We start from the raw sequence: 18,467 nt of genomic DNA on the forward strand, positions 1-18,467 counted from the left end.
TTATACATTTCTTTTTGCTTGTTGATTCATCTCCTCATTTGGCATCCATTGCAGTTTTTCCTTTTGGCTAAAATTTCTTCCTTCCTTAAGAGAGGTACTGGTTTCCAAATACTAGGATGCGGATTTGTAGCTGAGCTCGGTACTGTGCTGTGCAAAGCCTAAGCTGGTGTTGTTCTTGGCATATTGTCACCTGTTCATCTATAGATGTTCCAAAGTTCTATGGGAAATGTGGAGCAAAGATTTGTAGAATATAAAAATGGGAGTACTGTGTCAGTGGGAAAACGAAACTAAACTGTTACCAGTTATTTTATCTTTTATGGCACAATTGACTTACCATCAGTTAAGTATAAGGCGAAAATGTTTGCCATGAAAATGCTTGGGGCAAAGATGCTTACAGCGAAAATACCTAGAACCGTGTGCAGGCGGGCACTTCTCCTCCTTCCTGGTCCGCAGTGTTTTCTGGGTAAAAGATGGATGAGGCATCTGGGACAAGACACCTTCATTCATCTCCATTAATGGGTTGAGTGACTCCATGGGTGGATAACTTCATAAACTGTAAAGTGCCGTATACAGGAAAGACCCGAGGTGGCAGGTGGACTGGGGTGAGGTTACAGGAAAGACCAAAGAAGGCCAGCTGCTAGGACCTCAAAAGCAGGTGGGATTTAGGAATGAGAGGCAAGGGTACCTGCAAAAGCCAAGGCTGGAAGGTGAGGCAGCCCATCTCACTTTGCAGGAAGGGATGGATCCAGGACTGGGAGAGGGGCCAGAGGCACTGCAAGAGATGTGGAGTGTGGGGCGGAGAGGGAGAAAATGGGGTGCAAGGTGACTGCCCCTGCAGTTCCAGACTGAGTTGGGGGATGACAGAGAGAAACAGCCACTTAGAGGGGAGCGGTGAGGGGCTAGAGTTATAGGGGGCAGCAAAGTGAGACCAGAAGAGACCACTCAGGCCTGGCTCTCTCCACAGGTTGTTGAAGGCCCAGAGGACCCCCTGAAGACCTCTCAGAGTGTGGAATCTGTCATTGGCCACCTGTCTCCCTCTAATAAGGAAACCATCATGGTCACTCTCCACGGGGCCACCAACCTACCTGCCTGCAAGGATGGCTCCGAGCCATGGCCCTATGTGGTAGTGTAAGTAGCTGGCTGACAGTGGGGGCAGGGGATGTGTGGGGCTGTGAGCAGAAACCAGGGTATGGATATTTGGAAAATGAGCACCCAAATGTTCAGGACTGAGACTGTGATACTCAGAGGGGAAAGCCAAGTGTGAATCACACTGGGGCTGTGGGCTTTGCAAATGTGAGGCCTGGCTTCTTCTCTCCTGCGTGGGAAGCTGCTCACTGAGAAAGGAAGAGCCACTCCTTGATCCCACAGCCAGCAGGGTAGGGCTTGGCCACAACTCGACCCCCGGCAGGCAGGCCCCCTGGATGCAGAGGCATAGGCTGGGCTCAGTGGGAAGTGGTAGTCAAAGAAAAGCGAAGACCTGAGGCCTGCCTCTCTCAGCCTCTGGGTGCCCCATCCCACCACACCCAATCCTGGGGTGGGGTCCTCATGGCCATCCTCCTCCTGGGCCCCACCACTTCTCCAGCCATCGTGGGGGCTTCCCTAGTTCTGGCCCTTTAACGCAGGCTGCGTCCCCTCCACCCCCCGGCCTCCAGCCAGCTACAGTCAGGGTACACACTTCTCTCATAGCCTGGTATCCAAGTGAAGTCTGCCATGCCATCTTTGCTGCCCACTTCATGGGTCTCACTTCTCCTGGAAGGGCATCAAGGGCAACAGAGTCTCCAGCCAGTGAGCTTCTCCATGGATGTTGGGCCTCTGCTCAGTCTGGATCATAAAGCACTGTGCAGCAACCCCTCCCACCAGCTCGTGATCCCTTAGCTTGGGAGGCACATTGGGAGCCGCCCGGGCCTCCCCCAAGCTACCCTACATCTCCCCTCCTCCACCAATACCAACAGCACTCAGTGCCTGCCTACAGGCTTTTGCCCACACTTCCTTTTAGAGAGTTTCTGCCTCAGCCTTCTCCCCAACACCTACAGAAATCCCATCTTCAAAGCCTTGCTCATGATGCTTCTTCCTTCAGGCAGCCACAGAGTTGAGCTCTCTCTCCTAGAGCCCCACAGCAATGGCCACACTGGTCTGACATAGTTTATATAAATAAAATTACGTGCTGCTCCTCTGTCAGCCAAACTGGGGCTCCTGAGGACGGATCCAACATCTCCTCCATTTCCCAGACAGTATGTCCAGCATAGGCCTGAGCACAGACTTAGAGGTCAAAGAGTGACTGAGGTGAACACCTGGTTATTGTGACAACAACCCCCTGACCCCCCACACAGTGAAAGGGGGATAGAGGTGTACTGGAGACCAACAGGTGAAACACTTGCTTGTCTCAAAACCTCCATTTCCACCCACCAGGCTCCTCCGGCTTCCCCTCCCCCAACAACATTTCCATCGTTAAGAAGGACAGGTGGCAGAAAGCAGGCTTGGCAGGGAGCTCGCCTTCTCCCCTCAGCTATTTCCATAAACCAATTATCGCCGATCATCTCGGGAGATTGAGGCCCTGCCTCTCACCAATCCAGCCTGGGCGGCAGGGCGGGGAGCTCGGCGGCCGCGTTGCTCCTCGGCAGGCACCGCGACCTGCGCCATCACCCGGTTGCCATGGGGACGCGCAGTGGGAGCCAAGTGGGCCGAGCCTGGGTGAGGGGTGTGGGGTGGGGGGAAGGAGGGGGCAGCGCATCGCTGCACCCATCTCCACCCGGGGAGGGGCAGGGAGCAGAGCCTGGGCCAGCTTGCCGCCTGCGTTCCAGGGCTCCAGGCGGCGGAGCTGCCTCCAGCCCGCGAGGGTGCTAATGAGATGCAAATGAAAGCAGAAGGGCGGGCTTCTGAGGATGAAGGCCCAGCTGTCAGGACCTGTAAGGGGCTTTCAGTGCAAGCCCCCAGCCCCAGGCAAGAACCCCAGAGGAAGGACCAAGACCCTCAGAAGCTGGAAACCCTGGAAAGAATAGGATGTCCCCGTTTGTCTGATTTCAAATACAGTACCCAGTAACAAAGTATACAATAGGTGTAAGCAAATCCACTCAAGTTTTCGTTTTTCTCATGATGAATATTTCAATGCTTAAAAAATATATATGTATTTAATATATATTAAATAATATTAAGTATTATTTTAAATATCCATGTATAACTTCATATTCTTTCAAAACATTTTTTCTCATCTTTTTGTTGCCCATGTTTTCTGGTGCCCTCAGCTCGGTCTCCTGGCTTAGTTTCCTGCTTTCTGCCATGCCACTTGTCTCACCTCAGATTGGGGGTGGGATCCTGGGGATTCCTGTCTCTGCCTAGTTCTGCCCTCCTCTCTGGGTTTGCTGCACCCCCAGCAGGCAGGCCCATGTGGTGGGGGGTGGAGGAGATGAAGCACGGGCCTGAGAGCATCCCAAAGCCATTCACTCATTCAAGCCATTAGTGGGGAGCTGAAGAGGATTCAGGTCCAAATACAGGAACTTCGTAGTTCCGGGGCATGGCTGCTTCATCCCTGTGCGGTCTCCAGCCTTGAGCCAATCTAGTGATAGGATGTGTCCTCCAATGGTGACTATCCCAGACCAACAGGTCCACTGGGTTCCTCTGGTGGTTCTGCCTCTTTCTGTCTGAACCATCGACCTGCTTCCAATCTGAACCCATTTCTCCACTGACATAGCTTTCTCTAAAGTCACCAGTGATCACCATGCCTGGCCCTACTTCCAACGGGCATCTCATCTTCTGTGGTCTCTCAGTGGCATTACCTCCTCATGACCACTCACGCTACTTGCAGCCCTTTCTTTTCTCAGCTTCCAAGGTGCCCTACCCTTTTTCTTCTGTGTATGCCTCTTCTCTTCTACCTGGTGTTAAATGTTGGCCTGTCCCAGATTTCAACCCTAGGTGACCCTTCTTTCTCTATACTCTCTCTCCACGTGATCTCATCCCCATCCTGGTGTCAGTAATCATATTTTTTCACCCCCATCCAGTCCATGACCAAGTCTTGTCAGTTTCTCTCCTGTCTCGAATTTGGCTGCTTCTCTCTGCCAGCTCCACCACCTTAGGCTACCGCACTGTTCTGCTCTCGGTACATCTAATATCTTGCCCTTTTTCAAACCCCCTTCAAAGGTAGGTACCATGTGGTACCATAGTACTAAAGGAACCCATTCTTTGAACCCTCCAACGGCTTTTCATTGCTCTCAGGGTAAAGAGGATTCCAGGCCCAGCATGGTCGGGACTTTGCCAGCCCCTCTAGCTCCCCAGCAACATGACAACCCACCTGCCTCTCTTTGCTCCAGCCACACTGGACATCTCTCAGTTCTCTGAGCAGACCCTGTTCCCTCCCACCCCAGGCCTTAGCACAGTCCCTCCCCGAGAACATTCTCCCTTCCCCTCCCCTCTTTGGAGCCAGCTCAGTCATCACCTCCTCAGGGAAGCCCTCTCTGACCTCCCAGACCAGGCCAAATCCTCCCCCTTATGTGCCTCCATGGGACTACGTCCTTCTCCATGGTTGCAGCTGCAGTCTCACGTGTTTTCTGTGCTTATTGGCTTGTTCTTTGTCAGTGCCTCCCCCCACTGTACCCCGTTAGTTCCATGAGAACCACCAGGTCTGTTTTGCTCACCATTCTATCCCTGCTGTTCAACACAGGATCTGGAATGGAGGAGTCTGTCAATAGCTGTTGAATGAATGAATAAACAGATGAATGAATGAATCAGGCCCTGTTTCTAGCTTGCTCAGTGACTTTGGGAGAGTTACTTCACCTCTGGCTGCCTGAATACCTCACCTGGGAACCTGCCTCAAAGGGCTGTAGAGATGGTGGAGCCGGACAGTGGGAGATGCTGACAGGTCTAAAGCATGACATGGAGGTGAGGTTTCCCTTAGCAGCACTTATGATGGGCAAGTGAGACCTATTGGAAGAAAGCCACAGGGCCATGGAGAGAAGCCAGAAGGGGACCAGGAAAACCCAGAGTCTGGCCCACTGTGCCTGACTCCCTCTGTGACCTCAGGCCAGTCCCTGCCCCTTTCTGAGTCTCAGTCCTCCCATGGCCAGGATGTAAGTTTTGGCTTACATGCGCTTCCAGGCTTGCCGGGATGGTATGTGCTCTGGCCTGGGAAACAGTCTCAGTTCTTTACAGGCAACAAGAGCCCCAGCTGTATGGCCCAAGACAGATTCCACACCCAGATCTCCTGGGCCAGTGCCCAGGCCCAGGGTCTCTCCTGACTTGTCTGGGCCTTGCTCAAGGCCCTGGGGCCTCAGCAGTGCCCAGCACCTGCCTCCCAGCCTGGCACAGAGAGACCTGCCAGTCAGAGCACAGCAGGGACCAGGAAGGTAGTGGCCCTGACAGGTGGGAGGTGGCCCAGCAGGCAGGGTGTGGGGAAGGGCCAGCCAGGAGATGGCCTGTGGGGTTCCAACCCTTGGCCAAAGACTGGATGGCTTGGCTGCCAGTTGGCAGCTGCTTCTCTGACTGCCTGCTGCCCAGAGCTAGGGACAGAGCTAGTACTGGGAGGGGAAGGTCTGCTTCCTCTGTGCACGTGGGGCAGGCTAGGTGCAGGCCAGGGTGGGCAGGGCAGGACACAGATCAGGACCAGAAAGTCATACTCAGAGGATCTTTGGTTTTCTTGGCTAAGCCTGAGAGCCCTGACCCTGACCCCAGAATGAGACTGACTCTGGTCACACACTGAGGCCTGACCCTGGTTATAGACTGAGCCCTAGTTACACACTAAGGCCTCACTCTGCTCATAGACTGAGCCCTAGTCACACACTGAGCCCTGACCCTAGCTACAGACTGACCCCTGACCTGGTGACTGGCTGAGGAAGGTATTGAAAGTAAGACAATTGTCTGAGATCCTGGTAAGAGAGGGAGATTAAAGAAGGTTGTATTTATCAAATGCCTACCACATACCTAGCAAACGTGCTAGGAGTGTGTGTGTATGTCTGTGTCTGTGTGTCTGTGTGTGTGTACGTGTTTCAGATAATTTAGTCATCACTTGGTCCTGTGAACTAGCGAAAATATCATCCTCATTTTACAGAGGTTACTGAGGCTCTGAGCATTTCTGTGACTTGTCCAAAGTCACAGAACTAGTACACAGAAGTGTCACTCAAGCCAAGATCCAGGATTCCAAAACCCAAAACTTCCTTCCACTCATCCCTGCCTTGATCCTTAGGCAGCAGTTGCTCCTCTTGAAAGGGGGCTGTTAGCATTGAGGCCCTGAGCCAGACTTCCAGAGAAGACGCAGTGGCTGGTCTGAAGACCGCTCCCGGGATCTGGGCTGCCTACACCTTCCGCTTTCTGGCTGTGGGCCTTGGCCAAGGGCCCCAGAGGGCTGGAAATTGGGCAGAGTGGGTGGAGGCCCAGCATGACTCACAGGTGACCTCTAGGCTTGTCTCAGCAGCCAGAGGGTTGGGCTCAGCAAAAATAACAATAACACTCACAGCGGCAGTGACAGCGACGGTGGGACAGTACTAGGAAGAGAGCAGCCCCATTGCCGATGTCCTGCACTGAGCTCTCTCAGAGCTCGCTTCCCAGGCCCTCCATCTCTAAAACAGCAGCCCTGGGAGGCCAGTTCATTGGCCCCTTGTGATAGCCAAGGAGGCCAGGGCCCAGGGCAGGGAAGGGACTTGTCTGAGGTTGCATGGCTGGCCGGGGGAGTAGAGCAGATGGAGATGACTGTCCCTGTCTGGCAGAGGCCGAGGCTCCCTCCCCACTGCAGGATGCCTGTGGGAAAAGGCAGGCAGTGGGGAGAAGGTCCCTGGTAGGGCCTGGGAATCTGCGGTCTTATCTCCCCTGCAGGCCCCCAGCCTAGGGCGTGGCCTGATCTACCCACACCTGCTCCAAATGATGTCAGTCCTTTGAGGCTCAGAGCCTCAGGATTTTTGTTCAGTGAGAACATCCCTGTATTCCAGAGTCGTAAACACAGCTGGCGTCAGTGGTTAAAAGGAGGGTTGGCCTGAGATTCCCAGTCAGAGTGAAACCACAAGGATTCTTTCCAGATGTTCTTCCACTGCTGCTACCCAAAGCCCCTGAGGTCTTCTCATGCCTGAAATACTTATTGAGACCCAAAAAGCATGAGCTCTCCCCTAGGGGTGCAGGAATCCTGGAGGAGCAGCCCAACAGGTCAATGCTTACCAAGAGAAGCAAGTATTAATGGGGAGATTCCAGGCAGTAAGGAGGCCAGCGGGGGCCTTCCTGGTGTCCTCATTGCATTATGCACAGGCTGTCTTGTCTACTTATTTGCATTGCATGGGCAAGGCTGCTGACCGGGCTTCTTCTCACCCCCAGACATCGTGAGCAGCCAGGAGGTGTGGTCCTCCCTCCAGGCTTTGTTTGGCTTCCCTCTTCCCTTGCCTGGCCCCCGTGGGCTTCAGGGTCAGATGCCACACTGTCTAGCATCTATGAAAGAGTGATAGGGAAGTGGGCAGGGAGCTGGGGCTTGGGTTCCAGTTCAGCTTCTCCTGCCCTTATGCTCTCCCTATTTCTGTCATCTCCCACCCCTACACACACAGGGTAAGCTTCTGTCAGAAGGTGTGGCACCAAGGATGGCAAAGTTAGTGACCTCAGGGCCTAAGCCAATTTCATAAATGCTGAAGTTGGCCGGGTGTGTGATACTATAGAGAGTAGAAGCAACTGTGGCAAACTCAAGAGCACGTGGCTCATTTAGAGGAGCAGCCCCAGTCACCTGCCCTGATTTCTGCCTTGAAGGAATGCAGGCTTGGGTTGTCTGCACTTGCAATTTTTCAAGAGAAGCCAGAAATCCAGATTATTGTGTGAAATTATCCAGTTTTTACATGCAAACCAAATACCTCTGCTCAACTAGGATCTCTGGGCCTCTCCTCATTGTCTTCTCCTCCTGAACCAGCAGCCCACTCGGACTCAACCTCTGCAGCCAGCTTCGCTGACTGTCCTCTTCTCCCAGGGGTCAAGGACTTCTCCATGGCTTCACCTTATCTATATGTATCTGAGAGTCATCCCCTCTTCTGTCCTTTTGGGGGGATCTGAACCCTCTTCCCAGCCCAAGAGCCGCTTCCAGGGCAGTACTGAGGAGCTGAGTCCCAGGAGTCTGGACCAGGGGCTGGCTTAGCAGAGCTGGAGAGGAGGGGCTGCCTCTGTCTCCATGTGATTTTTCAAGAGTCTATCACCCTTTTGCCAAAGTGCTCATCTCAGAGTTCCTAGGAATTGCCATTTCTTATTTGCAGGGCAGTCCCCACTCCCACAGAGGGAGGAGCCATGCCCATGTGGATGGGGAGTTGGCTGGCTTCCAGTTTACACCCCCACCTTGCTCCAGAGTCAGTTATCCTTTAAATCGAGGCCCACCTGTAGTGGTATAGCACCATTGGCAATTAGTGATGGTTCATTAGAGTCCAATTAATAAATGAAACCCAGGATGAGAGCCCATCACTTTGCTGAAAATAACAGCCCTGCTCATGCCTTAAGTGGCAGCCTCCCAAGAGCTCAAAACCCACAAGGACCAGCTACATTGGGAGCTGGGGGAGGGGGCAAGCATGGAGTTGGGGCCGTTGTTGATGGGCTGTCGTCTGGTGAAGTGGGAGAGGAGAGAGAAGGGACCCTGGATCAGCCAGCCACCCCTCCCCAGACCTGCCCATGAGCCAGCTCATGGTCCCCTGCAGGCTCTATCCTCCCATTGGGAAGGTCCTCCTCTCCATCTACTCAAGCTCTGCCTCCTCAAGGAAACCTTCCCTCCCCAGTCCAGCCCAGGCAGGGTCAGAAACACGAGAATCCAGCCTTTGAGCACCCCACTTACGTGAACATCTCTGCCAAGGCCAACTCTTCCAGCCTGTCCCTATAGCACAAGGCGAGGCTCCTGGGTCAAGGAGTGGCCGTTGGGTTTTTCTGTGCCTTCCAGGGATGGAGTTAGACCTGAGGCCTGGGAGTCTGGCTGCCTCTTGGCCTTCTGGAGGATGAGGGAGGCTGGCCCTCCTGGCTCAGAGGCCGGCATGCAGGGTACAGGTAGAGGCAAATTGCCCTGCCTTCTCAGGATTGATGGAGGCCCAATCATGACACACCCAGCATCTGGCCTGGAGGAATCTTAATCTGAACCTGTTTCCTAGGTGAGTGAGCAACAGGGCTGTGGTAGACCAGGTCAAAAGGTCACAAAACCTCTTGTTCCACCACCCATCAACCTAAAAGTTCTGCCCATCATCCATCCTTCCCAGTCTGCCCAATCACCTCCTTCCTCAGGGCTTCTGGGAGCTTCCCTCCAGACTTTCAGGATTCAGGGGCCTGCCCAGCCAGGACTACAGCAGCCAGAACAAGGCTTGAATTGGGGCCCTCCCTTTTCCCCTGATCTCCTGATGGCTGCCCTGGGATTGGCACTCAGGCCAAGCCAGGTGGCTTGCATCCTCGCCTTCCAAAGCCCTGCCGCAGAGGAGGCCAGACCTTGACAGTTGTTCATGCTCTGATGCCTTGAGGAGTATGGGAAACCAAAAGGACAGGGAAGGCAGGTGCAGGAGGTGGGCTTAGAGAGCTCAGAGGCAGCTTGAGGACTGGCAGACTGGAGGATGGGGACAGAGATCGGGTACAGTGTGGCACACAAACCTCTCTGGGGCAGCCCGTGTGTGTATGTGCATGTGTGCACACACCCATGCATGCACACCTATGCTTGTGCTGATGGAGGGGCATCAAAGAAGAGGGGCTGTTCAGGGGAGACTTCCAGGAGGCAGGGACAGTGGCACACTGGTTCCACCTCTGACATGTGTGCCCTAGAGAGCATTCAGAGGACAGGCAGAGGCGGGGAGTGGCTCAGGAGCTTGCACCCTCTCCATCAATGCCCTGTGCTTTCCACTGCTCACCTCCGCTTACAGCTGCAACCTCTGGGAACCAGACAATGCATTTCCCTTAGTTATGACCTCAGAGGAAAGCAAAGTCCTTCTCCCTCCCACTTACAGCTGTGCTTCGGCCTGACCCCCACGCCCTGGTGGGGTGGGAGCCCCAGGGCCACCTGGCTGGATTTTGTCAATCACGCACAGATCCCTCCAGCACGCTGGGAGGTGGGCAGGGTCAAGGGAGGTTTACATTTCCTGGCAGCTTGGGACCCAGGACTGCTGCACTGGGCCTCTGAACCCAACCCCAGTGTCATCCTGGTGTAGCTGCCCCCGGCCCCGCCCCTCTGCCACGGCTGCGTTAGGTCTGAGTCCCAGGACAGCAGGCAGCACCTGGCAGGTCCCCACCAGGCCCTGACTGCTAGAGCCAGGCCAGAGCTTTAGGGACAGGGAGGGAGGATCTTAGTCTTGCCCCTGTGCTCTGAGACTGTGCTGGGAGACCTGAGCTCCATCAGGGGCCTGCAGGTCCTAGAACACAGCCTCCCATATGCCCAGCTGGGGGCGCAGAATGAGGACTGGGAGCATGGAGTGAGCTGGTCCCCTTCTCCAATTCTGTGAGAAATCAGAAGTCCCGCTAGCTCTCCAGTTTCTAGAATAGCATCAAGGCCCGGAGGAGTCAGCAGTGCCAGGAAAAGACATTACCCTGACAGGCTCCCTCCACCTGCGAAAAGCCTCCCTTCTTCCCCTGGGGCCACACCCCTCCAGAGTTGTTTCATCCCCACTCACCTAGCCTGACCCAGTCTTTGATGTGTGTTTGAGGAAAGGGAGGGGAGATGCTTGCTTAACTCTTTCTCTGCCTGGACGAAGTCAGCACCGGTGGTAGGCTCCCTTGGCCTTGTCCATGGCCTTTCCCATCTCTTTCCACCTGGAATTTCTCCTGCCAGACATCCAGGAGCTTGTGTAGAGAAGGGGAGGGGACAAGAGGCTGAAGACATCAGGAAGGTGGAAGACAGGCTGACAAGTACATGTTATGGGTTCCAACCTGAATTCTGTCACTGCACTGCTTGTGACTCAGGTCCATCTTTCACCCCTTGGTTCTGTCTTCTTCATGCACTGGGAGGCCCCCACGGATACAAAATACCATGTGCCCATGCAGGAGCAGGCTCGAGGTCTTGGAGTAGAAGGACTCCTTACACACCTCCTTGGAACACTGCCTCCCCAGCTGCATCCACCTTTCTGTTGCCCTCTGTCCTCCTTCCTCTGTTGAGCACAGTTCAGGGAGGAGTGGAGGCTAACGCAGCGTGGGGGGAGGGACAGAGCAGGTGTAATGATAGCTGGTGAGAGGCTGCTGCTGTGAGCTCTGAGGCCCCTGACTGTGGGGGCAGCTGTCGAGGGGGAGAACCAGGGCCCAGAGTGGCAGGAGCAAGGGCGCAGACTGCACCCCCTAGTCAGCAGAGGTCACAGAACCCGGAAGAAGGGCCCCAAGCGGGGTGCAGACTCAGCTCAACTGCCCTGCCAGCCTTGATGGCTTCTCTGCTTCAGCCTGGCAGCCTCCCATGTGCCCCTGGGCCAGAAGGGCCCCTTTGCAGGTGTGGGGAGGCAATGTGTGTGGACGGGCACACGTCTAGGAGATGTACCCCTTCTCATCTCAGCCCTCCCTCAGTGCTTCCCTTTCTCCCCCTCATGCTACCCTCAGTCAGGTCCCTTTGAGAAACACCCAGGCTGTTTTATGTCACAAGTGAGGGAATAACATGAACTGGGGCCTTCTGTGTGCCAGGAGCTTTGCATGCTTTCTTTCCAGTCCTTACGGCCAGTGTCCGAGGGAGGAAGCAACTGAGGCTCAGAGTGGGGAGCTGACCTGGCTACGAGATGACTGTGAGCTCAAAACCTGGTTCTGTGTGGCTCTGAAGGCTGTGCTCTCTCCAGGTCTCCACACCTTAGTCAAAGCAGCCGGAGACCCCCAGCTGCAGACCCAGCATTAGGGTCATGATGGGGAGACACTGGGCCAGGGCAAGTAAAGTGATGATGATGATAATGACGAACACTTTCATGGTGCTTAACAATGTGTCAGGCACTTTACACATATTAACTCACTTCATGCCCAGCACAACCCTGCATTATCACCCCCACTTCACAGATGAAGGAAGTAAGGCACGGCAAGGTGACATAACTGGCCCAAAGTCATGCAGCTAGTAAGGTGTAGAGCTAGGATTTGGAACCAAGGTGGTCCAACACCAGGGACCCTGTTGTTATCACCATGCCACACTGCCTCTCAGTCAAAGCAGAAGGGGAGTCCTCGGCTGACCCCTGGAGCTTGGAGACCAGACTCCCACAAGAAAGGTTGTCCACAGGAATAGGGCTGTGACAAGTGTACAGCAAGGAGCCAGGCCACTGTGTCACTCAAGTGCAGAGGACTGAGGGAGCAGTGAGGGCCAGATGGTCCCAGAGGGCCTCCTGGAGGAGAGGAACCAGCTGGCTGGGCAGGACCACAGGCTGGTGTTAACACAGAAGGCAGATTGGCTCTGAGCTTCTGGGACAACTTCCTGCCCCACACTCCCTTTGGGGGCCTCTGGGACTGGGGCCAAGGCTGATGAGGGCTCTGTCTCTGCTTCCCACCCTGGGGTACTGTTTGCATGGATGCCTGCCCCTCCCAAGGAGGGTGTGTGGCTCCCCATGCTGCAGGCTCCCTGGGATGACTCCTTGCCCCTGATTGCTGCAGTTAATGTAGCAGCACCGTTTACAGCCCGACACAATAACCTGCGCCACAGAAGTATTAACTCTCTCACTGAGCTGTTTGATGGCTCAGGATCTCAGGGACACTTACTCAGATACCTGTGGGATGCACTGGGATGCAGAGGGCCCAAGCTCCCACCTCACCTTGGACAGCCTAGCCCTGCATGACCTATGAGTGCTTGAGAGCCAGAAACCCCTCACCCCCCCCCCACCCCGCCCCATGCACAGCTCCAGGTGCCCACCCCAGGGCCCCGCACACAGTGGCTGCTGCAGACGCCAGTAGCATGTGTGTGCTCCATTGAAAGGGTTCAGAGCTGGGGGAGCTGGGCCAAGCTTTGGGAATATGGACCAGAAGCTTCAGGAACTGAAGGTCAAAGGCGAGGCTGGCCAGGTGGGCACCCACCACACAGCTGCCCTGTGCAGAGTCTTCTCCCACTGAACAGAACCTTGAGAAGAGGGCCAGGGCGAGGAGTCTGTGCACACAGGTGCCTGCTGGGGAGCTGTGCCTTGGCAGGGGCAGGAAGTCAGAAAGGCCAGGTGTCTTACCCACTCTCCCACCCCCGCCCTCAGCCTCCGGTGCCTGAGTCTACATGAAGGCCTCAGTAGTGGCCAGCGAGACAGTGTGGTCATGCAGACAGGCAGGGCAGCCAAGGAGAGAGACCAGGCGTCCCTTGGGCCTGAGATAACATGAGTGTCTCTGCCTGGGAGGGAGCTCTTTGTGCTTTGTCCACCCTCTGCTCAGATTTATGGACAGTTGAGTCGGGAGAGATGAGCAGTAGGCAGGACATCCTCCCTTGGACTCAGCCTGCCCTCCCCTCCCCAGGAAAACCACATCTGAGGAAGCGAAGAACCAGAACTCCAAGGCAGTCACATCTGTGACCTCAGAGCCCACCAAAGCCCCCAGCTGGGGAGACACAGTCAAAGTGGAGATCCAAGCAGAGGACGCAGGGCGAGAAGGTGAGGTGGGGGCGGGGGGTGCTGGTGTGTGCGGGTGGGGATGTAAGGCAGGGGCAGGCCCCTCTCAACTCAGCTGGAAGCTACCTGAATGCCTCCTTGGGCTCAGTTAAAAGCACTTTAAAGAAAAAAAATCATAATACTGTCATGCCTCATCTCCCCAGCCTTCTTGAAAAATAAGTTGTTCCACATAAATGAATTTTCCAGACAATGAAAGCTTATCTGTTTTATGACCATTGTTATTATTTTCATGGTTGTGGTTATGGCCGTCTCCCACGGAAACGGCACGTTACGGCTTCCTGCACGTCCCCATGCATTGCTCACTGGAGTCACACCTCCAGGAGGAACAATGCTGCTCCCATGGCTTTGCTGAGAACACTGAGGTTCAGGGAACTTAAAATAACTGGCTCAAGCTCTAGTAATCAGTAAGCAGAGGACCTAGGACTCAGCTTTACATGCTCTCACTGTAGCTCCAGTGTTCTGGCTGCTTCCCTAGAATGGCTCTTTATCCTGCTGTGTCCTCCCCTGGCACTGCCAACTGTCAGACAGTGGTGTCTGTGCTTCCAAGGGTTGGGATCCACTCTCATAGAAGCTGCTTGATAGTTCTCTCTCCTTTATCCCCCAAAGCCTTTCCAGTCCCTGTGTTTTGGCAAATTTGAACATTGCAGGCAACTTAAGGTATCAGTATACATGCATAACACGCCACATTTGTGTTTTGATTTCCACTCTCAGGCCAGAGCTCAGTCTAGGCACACAGGAGTATTGACTGACTGTTGCCATGGTTACTGTGGGTGCTGGCATAGAGCACTGTCAGCACAGACCCACAGGTGCCCACCATGACTCTTGCAGTATCTAGTCAGAAGAACCTCAGGTCCCCGTCTTGCAGGTGGTCCTTCCCTCAGAGGACAGGCTTTACTTCTCCCCTTGAAATCTCACCAGGCACTTACAGAACTCCTCGTCCACCTCACAAAGAGCAGAAAGCCAGCTGCTAAAGATGGTAAAAGAGGAGAGAGGAAAAGGACGAGGAGGAACATCAATGAAAGGGGAAGAAGCTTGTTCTGGGTCAAGCCAGAGGATTTTTTTTCTGCCTGTAAAGGAATAGGTGGGCTGTTGGGATGATTTGAGAAAATGTGAAAGAGGAGGGAAAATTGACCTAGGATTTCATGCAAATGCATGTGTGCATCTGTGTGTGAATGTGTGCTAGTTCTTGTGCATATGTGAACACTGTGTGTGTGTAAGTGCTTGTGACTGTGTAGGCATGCATATGTATATGTCTTGCATGTGTGTGTGCATGCACATGTGTAGTGTGTGTGTGTGCACGCATCTCTGTGGCTGGCCGGATTAGAGGTTGTAGTGAGTGGACCTGGGCTGGGATCCTGCCCTAAGTTCTACACATCCAGGGTGAGTCCAGGAAAGGGTGTGATGAGTCAGTGGCCTTGGGGCCCATCTGTGCAGTAGAGAGGGGAGCAGGACTTACTGCAGGAGGGACAGGGGGTGGGGAGGCCTCATGGGCAGGCAGGGAATATCGGCAGGCGCCTCTTTGCAGATTGAAGTAGCTGGATGCTTGTTGGAACCTGGTTGGAACCGGTTGCTGTGGTGATGTATGCGGTGGGGGGTGAGCGAGATGGGGGCCAGGCCAAGAGGTGGGGGAAGGGTAGGAAGTAGCTCAAGGATGTGTTAATGAAAAGCAAAGGGGAGTTACACACCCTGTGTCAGGGCCAGAGCAGGCGACAGCAGAAATGGCAGAAACAGCTTATTGGCCACACAAAGGGAGCAGTGGGAGGCCAGAGGGGCACAATGCCCAGAGAGGAAACTGATGAGGCGTGTTTGTAGCATGGAGACAGGAGCAGGGAGGGATGCTGTCCATTCCCCCCAGCTACAGTTCCTCTGCGGCTGCCCACATGGAGCTCCAGAGATTGGGGGATGGGGAGAAATGCAGGACACTCCCCCCCGCCGTGTTCAGCCTCAGCAAGGTCCAGCTGGATCTAGGGACTCAGGGCCCATGGGTAGTGGCCATGAGGGGCTGCAGCCTCCACAGCTACTATTGTGGCTTTGGCTGAGAGCACTGGAATCCCCCTGCTAAGTTTTTTCAGTCTGCTCAGGGCTGGGTGAGTGTATGGAGTGCTACGGATGGTTAACAAGGAGGGAAATAGTGACAGCAACGAGGAGCATTTGCTTAGAATTTTATAGCTTGAAAAACACATTCCCCTCCCTACAGCAATATTAGGAGAGAGACTTTGTTTTTTGAAGTGTTAACGTTTTGCAGAGCAGGAACATTAAGCTCAGAGAAGTTAAATGACTGGCTAAAGGTCACAGAGCAAGTTGATGGGTTGGTACTAGAACCCAGATCTGCTGACTGGAAATCCCCTGCATTACTCTACTTTCTTCAAGGCAGCCCTGAAGTCCTTTTGGTGCTCATTTTCCACCCTTTCCTTTGATCACGGATCACATGTGGCCAGCTCTTGAGGGACTTTGGCAAGTGTCTTGCCCTCTCAGTGCACCCAGGGTAGCTCTGAGGAGGAGGAAGAAAGGAAGAGTAACCAGAAAAGCCCTCAGCTTCCTCCTCCAGCCCCTCATCCAGATGACCCACTCAGCTCCAAGTGCCCCAGCAGCACTGGGCTCCGAGCCTGCTGCGCCTGCTGAGCTGGCAGCTGTCCGTGGTGCTGAAATGTCCTTGTCTCAAGAAGAGAGGCAGAGTGCAAGGGGCTACCCAAGAGTCTCCCTCAGGTACAGCCTGATCCTCCCTTTCCTTTTCTTCTCCAGATCCCTCCTTTATCTCCTTCCCTCCTCCATCTTCCGCATTCCTTCTCCCACCTCTTCCATCTTTCTTTTCCTTTCCTCCTTCCACATCTCCTCTTCCTTCTCAAATCATAGACTTCCAGAGTGGGAAGATGCCTCAAGGGTCACCAACTCCAGCCTCTCCCATCAGCCATTTACCAGCTGTGTGCTGTTGATCAAGTTATATAACCTCTCTGAGCTCCAGCATCCCCATTTTAAAAACAGAGATGGTGACTCCTACGTAAGGGATTGTGGTGGGGCTTTGTTGGAATAATGGCTCAGGAGCACCCATCCCCATGCCTGGCATGCAGTAGGTGCTCACTAAGTAGCACTACCATGATTTTTTGCAGGTCATTGGTGTTATCCTCAAAATTCATCCCAATGTTCATGCATTTTATGACAAAACGTAGTCTCTTTGGAGGGAGTTTTCTAAGTGGTGCATTATTCTTAGTGTTTAGATTAGTTTTCATTTTCTTGGAGTAGACTTTTGTTGACATTTGCATTGAAAGATTTCTTTTTTTCTTAGTTTGGCACCTGAGCTAACAACTGTTGCCTATCTTCCTTTTTTTTCCTGCTTTTTATCTCCAAATTCCCCTAGTACATAGTTGCATATTTTTTAGTTGTGGGTCCTTCTAGTTGTGGCATGTGGGACACCACCTCAGCATGGCCTAATGAGTGGTGCCATGTCCACACCCAGGATCTGAACCAGCGAAACCCTGGGCCACTAAAGCAGAGTGTGTGAACTTAACCATTCAGCCATGGGGCCGGTCCCTGAAAGATTTCTTGAGCAGACTGCTTTTTCTTACTGAGCCTCAGTTTCTCCATCTGCAACATGTGAGAGAGAATCCCTCCCCTTCCTGCCTGAGAAGCCGGTGACCAAAGGAAGGAGCCTTAGTCCCGGAAAGGGTACTTACATGTGTGTCTCTGTGAGTGCACATGTGTGTCTGTTGCCATCAGGGGCTGGACTCGGTTCTGTGTGTGTCCATCTCTGGGTTGGGAGTTTCTGGACCACAGGAGAGAATTGCATCTTTGGGTCCTAACAGCACCTAGCATGGAGCCTTGCCCTGTGCAGGGGCTCAGACAGTGCTTGTGAAGTGTGCATGTGTGTGTTCCACACATGTGCATACATGTTGATTCCTCAATGTGGCACCTGCTCCCCTACTGTCACCAATGTCTCTCACCTCACTGGGAGGGACAGTGGTCAGCTAAGCCCAGTCCTGACCTTGTGCTCATTTTTTTTCTCTCTCTAGATGTAGTCCTCAAGGTGGTAGACAACAAAAAGAAAGAGGAGCTGTTGTCTTACCAAATCCCCATCAAGTACCTGCGTGTCTTCCACCCCTACCACTTTGAGCTGGTGACGGTGAGTCAGATCTCTAGGCTCTGGGCCCACGTGGGCCTGCGACAGGTAGGGAGAGAGCAGGTGGGAACCACCTTGATGCCCACAGCTCTTCCCTCAGAGCATCCCAGGGCATCCCATGTCCACCCTGTAGTATGACAAGTCTAGGACCATGTGGGGCTCAGGAAACACAGCTCCTGGCAGGTAGACAGGAATGATTTCCATAAGATTTTGGAATTCTCCAAATTCATCTCCATAAAACAGCCCAATTAGCTTAGAACATCTACCACATTAAATGAATACACCAACTAAAGGTGTATTCTGATTTCATATAGGTTGAGAGAGTGGGGGTATATCTAAAAATCAAAGCAATATGGTATTTACAGAGTACCTCCTATGTTCCAGTCCTGGGCTAGACACTATACACACAGTCTCTAATGCTCAAGGTGAATTGTAGTTGGCAGACATAGGACTAGGACTCAGAGAGAGGACCCCTCTCCTCCTGGGTCACAGAGCAAGAGAGCAGCAGAGTCTAGGGTGAGCCCAGGTCATGCTGTCTCCCAAGTCAGTTCTTTCTTTGCTGCCTCCGTGCACTGCCATGGCAGGAAGAAGGCCCAGGAGAGTTGGGGTATGTGGGAGATAAAGTGTTCCCCAGAATGCACCCATCCAATGGACAACTGCGCATGAGCCTGGAGTGGGGAGCCTCAGGGCCCCTCAGTCCATGGCCTGAATGCCCCCAGGCTAGCTCCCCTGCCTGCCCCTCTCCCCAGTGCTGATTGGTGGAAAGGAGAATTCACTGTCTCACTGCTGAAGTACCTATTAAGCGCCTACTGTGTGCCAGGCACTGGGCCAGAGATGAGCAGAAGCATCATCACCGCCCC

The 18,467-nt window shown here is 53.8% G+C and overlaps 1 protein-coding gene across 1 annotated transcript in view; it reads left to right on the top strand.

Moving 5' to 3' along the window:
- Positions 1 to 18,467, top strand: part of LOC124235149 (coiled-coil domain-containing protein 33-like) — a 105,260-nt gene that overhangs the window by 23,310 nt on the left and 63,483 nt on the right. Inside the window, exons 3-5 of the mRNA XM_046652758.1 lie at positions 981 to 1,128; positions 13,342 to 13,475; positions 17,501 to 17,610. Coding sequence (XP_046508714.1) covers positions 981 to 1,128; positions 13,342 to 13,475; positions 17,501 to 17,610 — 392 coding nt within the window. The remainder of the gene's footprint in view (positions 1 to 980; positions 1,129 to 13,341; positions 13,476 to 17,500; positions 17,611 to 18,467) is intronic.

This window comes from Equus quagga, chromosome 2 (assembly GCF_021613505.1).
Source record: "Equus quagga isolate Etosha38 chromosome 2, UCLA_HA_Equagga_1.0, whole genome shotgun sequence".
In the NCBI taxonomy this organism is placed as follows: Eukaryota; Metazoa; Chordata; class Mammalia; order Perissodactyla; family Equidae; genus Equus; species Equus quagga.